The sequence below is a fragment of the Pinus tabuliformis genome, chromosome 5_1 (genome assembly GCF_031772625.1).
Source record: "Pinus tabuliformis cultivar Carrire ecotype Pingquan chromosome 5_1, CPIR1, whole genome shotgun sequence".
NCBI classification, from domain to species: Eukaryota; Viridiplantae; Streptophyta; class Pinopsida; order Pinales; family Pinaceae; genus Pinus; species Pinus tabuliformis.
The window spans coordinates 949,555,614-949,567,184 of record NC_142305.1 but is presented as its reverse complement, the minus strand read 5'-3'; the positions used below and the strand labels follow the sequence as shown (position 1 = coordinate 949,567,184).

The 11,571-nt window shown below is 42.1% G+C and overlaps 2 protein-coding genes across 2 annotated transcripts; both read left to right on the top strand.

Moving 5' to 3' along the window:
- The first annotated feature begins 298 nt into the window (after nt 1-298).
- Nucleotides 299-1,298, top strand: LOC149167910 (alcohol dehydrogenase-like). Its single transcript, XM_089430629.1, has 5 exons — nt 299-371; nt 457-523; nt 614-939; nt 1,041-1,123; nt 1,240-1,298. The coding sequence occupies exons 1-5, from the start codon at nt 299-301 to the stop codon at nt 1,255-1,257; spliced, it is 567 nt and encodes a 188-aa protein (XP_089286755.1). The 3' UTR covers nt 1,258-1,298.
- Nucleotides 1,299-7,774: 6,476 nt separating this feature from the next.
- LOC149167909 (uncharacterized) lies at nt 7,775-11,242 on the top strand. Its single transcript, XM_089430628.1, has 3 exons — nt 7,775-8,869; nt 9,466-9,634; nt 9,720-11,242. Exons 1-3 carry the CDS (start codon nt 7,775-7,777, stop codon nt 11,240-11,242), a joined length of 2,787 nt encoding a protein of 928 aa, XP_089286754.1.
- The last annotated feature ends 329 nt before the right edge of the window (nt 11,243-11,571 follow it).

Genomic DNA, 11,571 nt, shown 5'->3' with positions numbered 1-11,571 from the left:
TATTATCGCATTGGGGAAAATGTCGCGGAGGTGTTAAGCCCGGTCTGTTGTGACTGCCGGGAAGTGATGCGCCGATAGTGTATTTTATGCGCTTTCACATGTTTGCCATTTTAAACAGCGTCGATAGTGGTTTTATGTGTATTGTTCCATTTCTATTGTAAAGACAACGTTGATAGTGTATAGAGCCCCTCTGTTATGAAATTGTGCCCGATAATGAAGGTTTGGGCTATTAATGTAAAGGATTTGATTATAGCGGCTGCAAAGGGGAAAATTTATAAAACAGTCAGTCTAGTAATAGATGACTGATACTCCGCCCGAGAAAGAAGAAGGGATTCCGCCAGAATTAGAGGAGATTGTATCAGGTTTTGAGCGTTTGTCTTTAACGCCTGCACCCCGGCCACCATTATGCTTGTTATTGGTACTCATTGTTGGCCATAACTATTTTACTTCAAACAGCTTATGTATGTCTGCAGGATGAAAACATGCAAACTTTTCCTCGCATACTTGGACACGAGGGTGTTGGGTAAACCTTTGTTAGTTACAGTTAATATGAGTCTGATTATATGTTTTTCGAACAAATTACGAAATAAGAGCATACAATTTATGATTGCAGGATAGTAGAGAGTGTGGGAGAAGGCGTGACAGATATTAAGGTTGGAGACCATGTAATTCCCTTGTTCACAGGAGAGTGTGGAGATTGTGTGTTCTGTAAATCTAAGAAGACTAATCTGTGTGATAAATTCAAAATTGATCTCACAAGAAAAGTGATGAGAAACGATGGAAAGACGCGTTTCTCAATCAAGGGATTGCCCATTTACCATTTCATGTCCACTTCTACATTTAGCGAATACACAGTTGTTGACTATGCTTGCGTTGCCAAAATCAATCCAGAGGCTCCACTGGACAAAGCATGCTTGTTTGGTTGTGGAATAGCCACTGGTATATTTACTGTGACTTTTTTTATGCATCTAAGCCTCAATATTGGAGCTACAATATTCAACTTACAATTAGAATGAGCAATATCTCTTTTGATTGTTCAGGTGTTGGAGCTATTTTCAACACAGCTGACATCCAAAGTGGATCAACTGTGGCCATTTTTGGCCTCGGTACCGTTGGCCTTGCTGTCAGTAATATCGTCCTGACACTAGTTCAGTTTTATGTGGTGTCCCCTACAAACTATTTCAGCTTTCATGATATTCTCTAAAGTGTACTCATGATGTTTTCATGGGCACTCTGTAGGTCGCAGCGGGTGCATGAATGGGAGGTGCCTTCGAGATAATCGGTATTGACACAAATTCAAGCAAGTTCATCAAAGGTAAAATGGATTCTCCTATGAAGATCAGACAACCATACATTTTCTGAGTCCTAATTATGTAGAACCAACTAAACTGAATATCATCATAACTGAGACCAGGGAATTAAGTAGAAACTCACCAATTAACTTCATTTAAGAAGAAAGGTGAAACTAATATGCATTTACAATGTATATCAAAAGAAGAAAGGTGCATTGTAGAATGCATGTGGGGTCATAAGAGAGGCATCATGTCACTATACAAAGGATATAAAAATAAAAGGGTATAAAAAATGTGAACAAAAAAATGGATACATACAATATTTAGTGAAAATAGGGGTTTTTTAAATTGGGAAGGTGTATTGGATTTATATTGGTAGGGGGTTAAATAATGTGATTTTTAGAGGTATTTTCCAATATGTAGTCAAATTAAGGGTATTGTTTAGTATGCCACGAATGCACATGCTATGTCAGAGGTTCAGTGAGTGAAGCCCCCATGGTCTTTTGTTTTAGAAAATTACATAAGCAGTTTGAATCTACAAGGAATTTCTACACGATGAGGTGAACCTTAGGGACATCCCTTGGTTCTTTCCCATCAAGAATTTTCTTTGCCCTTCACCATCTGTGAAATGTAGCATCATGTCCTTGTGTTGTGATGTGTTACCCATCATTGGGTGAGGTGACAGGAGTTAGCTACCATGGTCGCTCCATGTCGTGCGCTCTAGCCTCCCTACTCCTTCGGTGCCTCTTCTAGCAATGATTACCTATTACATTAGTTCAACTTAGGTAGTAAAAATCAATGCGGGAGGTGACAATGGTTCCAAGCTTCATACCATCTTGAAGTAATGCTTATTACAAATATATTTACTTACTATCTTAAGGACTAACATAAGATGTCATTACTTATGTTATCAAGTTATTCATTAAACTCTCTCATTCTAAATAATAATTATACCATAAGATATATTATTTATAAAATTCAATCATATCTTATTTGGTGTAATATAATTTTATGGTGGGCAGTATGTTTAGTAAATATGTTATTTATCTCACTTAAAGTAAATATGTTATTTACCTCACTTAATGACGTAATGTTTCGTAAATATGTTATTTACCTCACTTAATGACGTGTTCTCTCTTGTTCTCTCTCTCTCTTATTAAATTCATATATACAGAGAGATATCTTTATACACATAAATTTACTTAACTATTTTTACTTTTACACATATCCTTATAATGTTAAGATGGAAAAATTAATTTTGTATTAATCATATTTTTAGAACCATATCTCTATATAGTTTTAAGCATACTATTTATCCAAATATTATATAGCCTAGTGTGAAGGGCATGTATATGTTCTTGCTCAACTTGGAATTGACATGTGTCTCTCTTAAAATAAAAATAAAATATTCTCTAAATATAAAAACGTGGGCAGTGATGTTTGATAAATATGTTGTTTACCTCACTTCAGGTAAATATGTCATTTACTTCACTTAATAACATGTTCTCTCTCGCTCTCTCAGAGTACCATCTATCCAAATACAAATTATACGTTATATTATTAAATTCATATATGTAGAGATATCTTTATACACATAAATTTACTTAACTATTTTTACTATTACACATATCCTTGTAATGTTAAGATGGTGAATTAATTTTGTATTAATCATATTTTTAGAACCATATCTCTCTATATAGTTTTAAGTATACTATTAATTTAAATATTATATAGCCCTGTGTGAACGCGATGTGTATGTTTGTGCTCAACTTGGAGTTGACACCGTATCCCTCTTAAAACAAAAATAAAATATTCTTTAAATAGAAAAACAATGTTAGCTATATATGTGTGTGTGTTATGCATGGTTAATTAATTGTCCATACTACCTAATATTTCATGTAAAGTAATATTAACTTCATATATATCTATATATATATAGAAAAAAAATGTTAAAATAAAATAGTGTAATGTTGTATAGAATAAGATATCCAATGTGGGTTATGGATAAAATAGTTTAATATGAATTAATATTGATATATTCTTAAAAATCTATTAATAACAACAACAACAAAATTAATGTGGGCTCATAAAATGGTTCAATACACATATTTTATAATCTCTATAGCATTCAAAAATATAATTTAAATGATGAAAAATTACTCATTATTTTTTGTACTCTAAAATAAGTTTACACCTAAAAAAATTTGATCTCTCAATTAAATTTGTGCTTAAAATAAATTTATATTAATTATATGCTACAAATTTTTATACACATAAATTTACTCAGTTATTTTTAGGCGTATTGTTATAATGTTAACATAGTAAACTAATTTTATATTAACCATATTTTTAAAACCAAGATAAATAGGTATATATACGTGGGAAGGATTAAAAATTAATTTTGCTATCCTTCTCCATCAAGTCGCAATCATCCATAGTTTATTTTAAACCTTGTTAAATAAGAACGTCCAATGTTACTACTCTTCACCTTTTACGTCCAATGTTATCAAAGAGGAATTACGTCCATATTTAAAATGTCAACCTTCATTACTTCATGTAATTATGGTTCATAAAAAGATAAATATATTGTATAATATAATTATAATAATTATTCAAGCTTAATTGTCCTAATTCACCATGGCTAAATGTAAGTTTTTTTTCCCAATAAATTTATTAAACTTTTCATTGTTTCAAGCAAATTCTTGATAATTGAACATGGAAAAGTTAGACACTTTTCAGCTACATACGAATCCAATCGAAGGAAATGAGGTCTATGCTTTATGTCTCATGATTTATGCTTTAACGAATATCTCTAAACCAATCTAGATGCTTTATGATTTATGCTTTAATGGTAGGAGTTCACCGGAAAAGCTACTGAAATATGATTTATGCTTTAATGGTAGGAGTTCACCGGAAAAAGGTACTGAAATAAATTATCTAGATGCTTGAGAATTTTTCTTAATGTCCTACCATTATTATTATTATTTCCAATACCTGTCGCGGGTATTATTATTTCCAATTCCTGTCGCGGCTGTGATTGCATGAGGTGGGTTGTTTTGACCATATGGATATAGTAGTATAATCTAGCTAAAGATTGTGAATAAATTTTCATTGTATTCTCCAAGCGAGTTACCCTCTCTCTATGAACTCTTAAATCTTCAATAATCTATAGCACATTCGCACCTTAGGCTCAGTGCAACCAATAGGAGCTTGCAAATGTAATTGCATACTTTTCAGTGATTAAAAAAACAATATGTGGCGGGAAGAGAATAGGGTGGTAGATTATTTGGCGAATTGGGGTAATTGAGAGAGACACATCATTAGGGAATAGGTGTTGAGATTTTCTGTTTTAAATAAAATAGGCAAAAATCCCAGTGTGTGACAACAATAGAAATTTGTTGCGAGAAGTTTCGATTTTATTTTATTCACGAAAGTAATAAGTAAGAACAGAGGAAAGAAGAGACTGGATGGCGATCGGAGACGGATCGGCTCTGCTTCATAGGCAAATGAAACCCTACTGACAGGGGTTTACAGGCCGTTCTACGGCCCTGTAAGCCCCCACACCCCCGTACTCCCCCCTGTACTTCATTTTTTTTCCGCGCCGGTTTTCACCTTTTCCCTCTCGACCCGCGGCCCCATATATCTTTTTCACCTTCGCTCCCCCGTTTCATTTTTTACCCTAGGTTTTACCTGGCTTCCTTGACTCACCTGATCGGCCGACAGCACACGGAGGTGGTCGTTTTCATTTCTTCCGGAGAGAGCGACCTGTGCTCACAGCTGTTCCACCTGCATATCCATAACGGTCTCCCCCGCTGTCGGTGCCGACCCTAAGCGGTTACCAGGTTTCGAGGCGGGCACTAGCAGGCGGTTACCAGATTTCCGAGGTGGGCACTTGCAGCTGTCGACATGGACTCAGAAGAGGTGGATTATTCGGATTCCCCACTGGCGGAAAGCTCCATCTGGCGCTCCACGTTCACATCATCTGGGGGTCTGCACAGTGGAAATATGTCTGCTAGTTTTGAGCATCTCTCTCCATCTATCGACCCGTCTCTCCCCTCCTCCCTTTTCCCTGGCGAGCCCTCCTCCTGGAACTCCTTTGTTGTTCCCTCCCCGGCTTCTCTCGGTTTCCTAGCGGACTGTTTACAGTCCTCCCCGAACGGCGTCGCCCCCCAACTGCCGATTTTACCCTCCCATTCCCATTTCCCTGCAAATCCCGCGGAGATCCCTTCTCATCCTGTGGAAAACCCTCCCCTTTTGGAACCTAACCCTCCCTCGGTCCTTCTGGTCCCCTCTGGCAGCTACCACGCCGTTCCCCCTCTCCCAGAAGCCATCCCCGCCCCCGGGACAATCCCACATCCCCCCCCTCCTGTTCCCCCCCCTGCGGGCTCTCAGGCTCCTGTTAACCCGGGCCGCATGTCCTCCCGCCCCTCTAAGAAACAACGCTGTTTTAAATCCACAGCCGAGGACGTCTTCCTGAGGCTTGAAGAGGATATTCAGTGGGGGGACGCCATGGATCTGGCGAACTGTGTCCTTGTGGGTCGGATTCGAGGCAGACATACCACGGCGGCAAAATTGAAGCAATGGGCCACAGAGATCTGGGGTCAATACCTAGCGGAAATCCCATCTGTTCAGACGTTTGTGCGAGGATGGTTCGCACTCAGATTCGCAAGGGCGGACCACACGAGCTGGGTTCTTTCATCTTTTTGGCACTTTGAAAAAGCTCCGGTCCTACTCAAGCGGTGGACGCCCCTCTTCGACCTAGAGACGGAGCTGCTTGGCATTGGGCCTGTCTGGGTCAGACTACCGGGCCTGCCCCTTCAGTACTGGTTCGAAGATATCTTCAGGAGAATTGGGAACTCGCTCGGCACTTTCATGGAATCTGATAAATCCTACATCTCGACGGGCTCGATGGCTTATGCAAGAATCCTAGTGCACATGGACACCAGAGGGGGAGTGCCGGAAAATATCACAATACAATGGAAATCCACTTCAAGGAAGCAGAAGCTCGATTATGAGGGCATCCCCTATCGATGCAGAAGATGCCACCAGGTGGGTCATCTATACAAGGACTGCCCCCTCCTCCAGAAGACCTAGCAGGCAGCTACAGGCCAGGACCTGCCCTCTACAGAAGGTCTACCTGACCCTCCCGCAGCGGTGGCACCAAGGGCGGATCACAACATCACTTCTGACATAGTGGAAGCGCCTCCAGCACCTTGCTGCAAGAAGCAAGCATCGAATTCGACTCGGCCTCCATCTCCTCCACTGACGCGTTCAAAAGCCGCAAAAGGAGCCGTCTTCTCTTTGGGTACGTCCTCTTTATTGTCTGCCTCTGCTTCTCTACTTGCATCTTTGAGTTTATCAGCCTCTGGCATGCCCCCCCCTATCAGGATCCCCCCTCCCTCTTCCCCGTCAGCACTTGACCTGGTTAAGGTTGACTGCCCTCCCCAACCCCCTCCCCGCTCGCATTATTTGTCCTGCCCCATCCCGAAGCCATCTGGCTTTCCCACCTCCTCCTCGCTTCCCTCTTTCCCCCTCCCCTCTTTCCCTTCGCCCTCCCCTTCGGTAAACTCATCTCCGAGATACCCCACCCGCTCGACCACTAAGCTGAAAGTCACGGACTCCATTGGGCTGTCGGTGGAGCCCCATATCCTCTCGCCCAAGCAGGGGCGTGGTCGACCTACTTCAATGTCTAAAGCTCAGAAACAAGCGGGGGACGAGGTCCTCCAAGGCAGACAACATACTATTCATAGGGCCCTTAGAGCGCAGGACACCCTCCCCCACCCCCCTCCATGAAAATCTTGTCCTTCAACTGTAGAGGGTTGGCCAGCCCGGAAAAAAAATCGGCCCTGAAGCGCCTCTTACTCTCGAACCCGGTGGACATCATATTTTTACAAGAAACCTTATGTAGAGCAGACTCTGTAACCTCCATACTTGATTCATGGCTGCCTGGGTGGACTTTTACAGCCATTGATGTATCAGGCCGTTCAGGAGGCATTGCTATTGGCTTTAAGAACAATTCCATATATCTAAAGAATATCTGGGGTGGAGGAGGATTTTTGGGGGCAGACATATACTCAAAAGATCTGGAGGAAAATCTTAGAATCATCAATGTCTATGGACCCTGTCTAAACAGAGAGCACTTCTGGAAAAATCTCTTCAGCTCCCCTCTTCTCCAAGCTGAGAACACCATATTGGGTGGAGACTTAAATTTCTCTTTGGGTTTCTCTGAATCATGGGGACATCTGGCACAAATCGATCCCCTCTCTGACTACTTTGGGCAGTTGCTAGAGGACCATCATTGGATTGATCTCCCTTCCGCCAAAATCCAATACACATGGAAGAACAACCGATCAGGGGACCAAAGCCTAGCTAGAAGGCTGGATCGTTTCATCATCAAGGAAGCGCTCTGCAACCATCACCCTAGATCTCGGCAGTGGGTGGGAAGTGGTGGGATCTCGGACCATAGACCCATATACTTGGAAATGGGAGTAAGACAACAGGCCCAAAAAGCCCCTTTCAAATTTAATTCCACTTGGCTCCGGGATCCCACTTACATCAAACTAATATCTGATTTCTGGAAAGCACATCCGATTCCTGAGGATGCGGACCCAGCCACTGGCTTTGTAAGGAACCTCTCCGAAATCAAAGTGATTTCAAGAGATTGGGCAAAAATGAAGAGAAAACAGGATGATCAAACAATATCTCTTGCTGAACAAGCTATCGAGGTTCTTGAATCCCACACAAATGGAACTTATATATCCCCAGATCAGAAATCTATGTATGAAGGCCTCATCAATAGGAGAACACAGGTTCTCAGAGACAGGGAGGACTCCTGGAGACTAAGGAGCAGAGCCATTTGGCTCAAGGAGGGGGATGAGAATACAAAGTTTTTCCATCGCTTTGCAAATGGTCGGAAGGCGATCAACACTATCTGGGAGCTGCAAGATGATCAAGGACATCCGGTTAGCAATCCTGGAGAACTTGCCTACCTAGCCTCATCGCACTTCAGGAACATATACAAGGCCCCGGGAGAAGCAAGTCTATTAGAAATCATGAGAGTGGCAGAACTCTTCCCTAGATTTGTGGATGATGAAGATGCAGAGGAGCTTACAAAAGAAATTACATTGGAGGAATTGGAAGCTACCATCAGGGGTTTCCAAAAGGACAAGAGCCCAGGACCTGACGGCTGGACCATTGAGTTCTATCTAGCCTTTTTCGAACTGCTAGGAAAGGACATTCTCAAAGCAATCAATCACTGTAGCCTCACAGGATCTGTCCCCTCGAGCATCAAAGCCACTTTCATTGCCCTCATCCCCAAATCCGATAAGCCGGAATCCTTTAATGATTTTCGGCCTATCTCGCTCTGTAACTGCCTCTATAAGATTTTGGCAAAAATCCTAGCGAACAGGCTCAAGCCCATCCTCTCTGCCAATATATCCTCCGAACAATTTGCTTTCCTCCACCGACGCCAGATCCATGAAGCTATTGGTACTGCTCAAGAGCTTCTTCACTCAATGCAGAGCAAGAATCTGAAAGGAATGATCCTAAAGGTTGACCTCTCAAAAGCTTTTGATAGGGTAAATTTGCTATACATCAGAATGCTCCTCACCCATTTGGGATTCCCATTCCTTTTCATTAAAAGAATCATGAGCTGTATCTCCGATGTACCGTTCAGTGTCCTCCTAAATGGCTCCCCCACCCCTTTCTTCACAGCCGAAAGAGGCCTCAGACAAGGATGCCCCCTATCTCCCCTTCTGTTCCTACTCATCATGGAAGGGCTAAGCAGGCTGATTGCTACTGAACACAGGAGAGGTCGAATAAAAGGGATTAAAATTACGGACAACTGCTCCCTTACTCATCTTCTGTTTGTGGATGATGTACTTATCTTTTTAAATGGAAGCATGGCTGACTCATCAACGTTACAACACGTCTTTGATCTCTTCCAGAAAGCCACAGGTATGGTTATAAATGTTCAAAAATCCACCTTAACAACTATTGGTTGTACTCCGCAAGAAATCATCTATACAAAAAATCGCTTCCCCTTTCAAATTCACCCTATGGAGGAAGGGCTGAAGTATCTGGGTTTCCGTGTGAAACATGGAGGATATAGAATAGCTGACTGGATATGGTTAATCACAAAGGTGGAGAAGAGAATTAATGTCTGGTACAATAGATACCTCACAAGGGCAGGAAGACTCACTCTTATAAAAGCAGTGCTGGAAGCTATGTTGGTGTACTGGATGTCTCTGGCTTGGATACCAAGAGGGATCTTAACCAGGCTTCAAAAAATTTGCTGCAGATTCCTATGGAAGGGGAACAAACAGGGAAACCTCTTCGCCTGGGTAAAATGGGACACCATTGCAAGACCTAAAAAATGGGGAGGCTGGGGAATAAAGAGACTAGATTTATTTGCAAATGCTCTGGCAGCAAAATTGGGATGGCAACTTCTCACATCTCATAGTCTCTGGAAACAAGTAGTTATGGAAAAATACATTGCACCGGAAAGCATTTACAGCTGGATTCACAGGGAACACAGGGGAAGTGGAAGACATTCAATCATCTGGAAAGCAGTCCTTAATTCCCTTCCCCTAATTCGGGAGGGACTTACATGGAGAATCCATCAGGGGAATTCTGTCCGCATTGGTATAGACCCCTGGATTGGATGCGGCAATATGCATAGGCTATCTGGGCAGCTCATAGCACATCTAATGGATCAGGGTGTCACACATGTTGCTCATATTGCAGATCAAGAAAACTCCAGTTTTCTTCATCAGGCTTGGAAGACAACGCTAGATCTCCACATTCCGGAACAATGGAGACAAGAATGGGAGTCATATACTGAGGCCCTCACACAAGCACACATCAGAATATCGGAGGAGGAAGACGAGATTGTATGGGCACTAGCTAAAAATGGATTATATACCCCAAAGGAGGGATACATGCAGCTCATGCAACCATATCAGCCCGACAATACACAGCAATGGTGGAGAGCTATTTGGCATCTAAAAGCAGCCCCCAGAACGCGACTGCTCATGTGGGCTATCCTTTACAACAAAATTCCTACTGGGGCAAACTTGAAAAAACGATCCTTCTATGGACCTTTCTGGTGCCATTTGTGCAGAAGAAATGATGAAGACACTGAACATCTCTTCCTCTCCTGCCCGGTAGTTTATGAACAATGGTCCCTTCTTACCTCACGCTCCCCCTCCCTCCATCAATGGCATGGCCTATCCATCATCGATGCCTGGAAAAACTGGCAGGAGCAGCACTCTGGAAAAGATAAGAACATCCCACTCCTCATGTGCTGGTCCATCTGGATAGCAAGGAATCGTGCGATTTTCGACCAAAAACCTCCTCACTGGCCTGTCATTATTGCCCACATATTTGCAGATCTTGCACTCATACCCGATGATCCTCCACAAGCCCCTCCTCGGACTATAACCCCAGAACTCATAGATAAATCTATCCCCTGGGCTTACTTTGATGGCTCAGCCCAAGAGGAAGGCTGTGGGGGGGGAGCCCTCCTCTACCTCAGAGAAAACCACTATTACATGCTCCAAATTCATCTGGGACGGGGCACAAACAATTATGCCGAGCTCACTACTGCAAAACAGCTCATTTCCTTTGCACATGAGAAAGGATGCACAAAACTACAATTGTTTGGAGATTCAAAACTTGTCTGCAACTGGCTCACCAGAAAATCAATATGCACTGCTTTCTCTTTGAGACATATACTGGATGAGGCACTCAGACTAACAGATGCTTTTGAAAAATTTGACTGTCATCATATTTACAGGGAGCGCAACGCTCGGGCGGACTACCTTTCCAAGCAAGCAGCGCAGAGGCAAGAAGAGGACTGGCTAATCCAGGAAGAACTGGATGGAACCTTCTTTCAACACTACCACAGACCCTTTGATGATCAACAGGCACAAAGGGGAGCTCAGCACTGAAAGGGGTCCCATCATACACAAAATACTGTTTTTCCTCTGCTTTTATATATAATCTGTTATTTATGAACTGTATCGACCCAAGGCGGGTAATCATAGTTTTTATTTTTGGGCAGCAAGCTACAGCTGCACAGTAATGATGATAGCTATAAAACAGTATGTATACAACACCGGAAAACATACACAGTATATGTTCTTTTTTTGCTGTTTTTTTGGATATATACCTCTCTGAGGTGGCACACTCCCTGCGTGGAGATAAACAGTTGGGGAGAGGAATGATTTTCTTTTTGTTTACCTTTCCAGTTTTGGAACTATTATCACAGTTTCTTTTA

Coding starts and splice junctions, on each gene's coding strand:
- LOC149167910 (XM_089430629.1), top strand. CDS start 299: ATGACTGATACTCCGCCCGAGAAAGAAGAAGGGATTCCGCCAGAATTA. Junction 524..613: donor CTTGGACACGAGGGTGTTGG/GTAAACCTTTGT, acceptor TTATGATTGCAG/GATAGTAGAGAGTGTGGGAG. Junction 940..1,040: donor TGGTTGTGGAATAGCCACTG/GTATATTTACTG, acceptor TTGATTGTTCAG/GTGTTGGAGCTATTTTCAAC.
- LOC149167909 (XM_089430628.1), top strand. CDS start 7,775: ATGGGAGTAAGACAACAGGCCCAAAAAGCCCCTTTCAAATTTAATTCC. Junction 8,870..9,465: donor TCTCAAAAGCTTTTGATAGG/GTAAATTTGCTA, acceptor CTGGTACAATAG/ATACCTCACAAGGGCAGGAA. Junction 9,635..9,719: donor AGGGAAACCTCTTCGCCTGG/GTAAAATGGGAC, acceptor ATGCTCTGGCAG/CAAAATTGGGATGGCAACTT.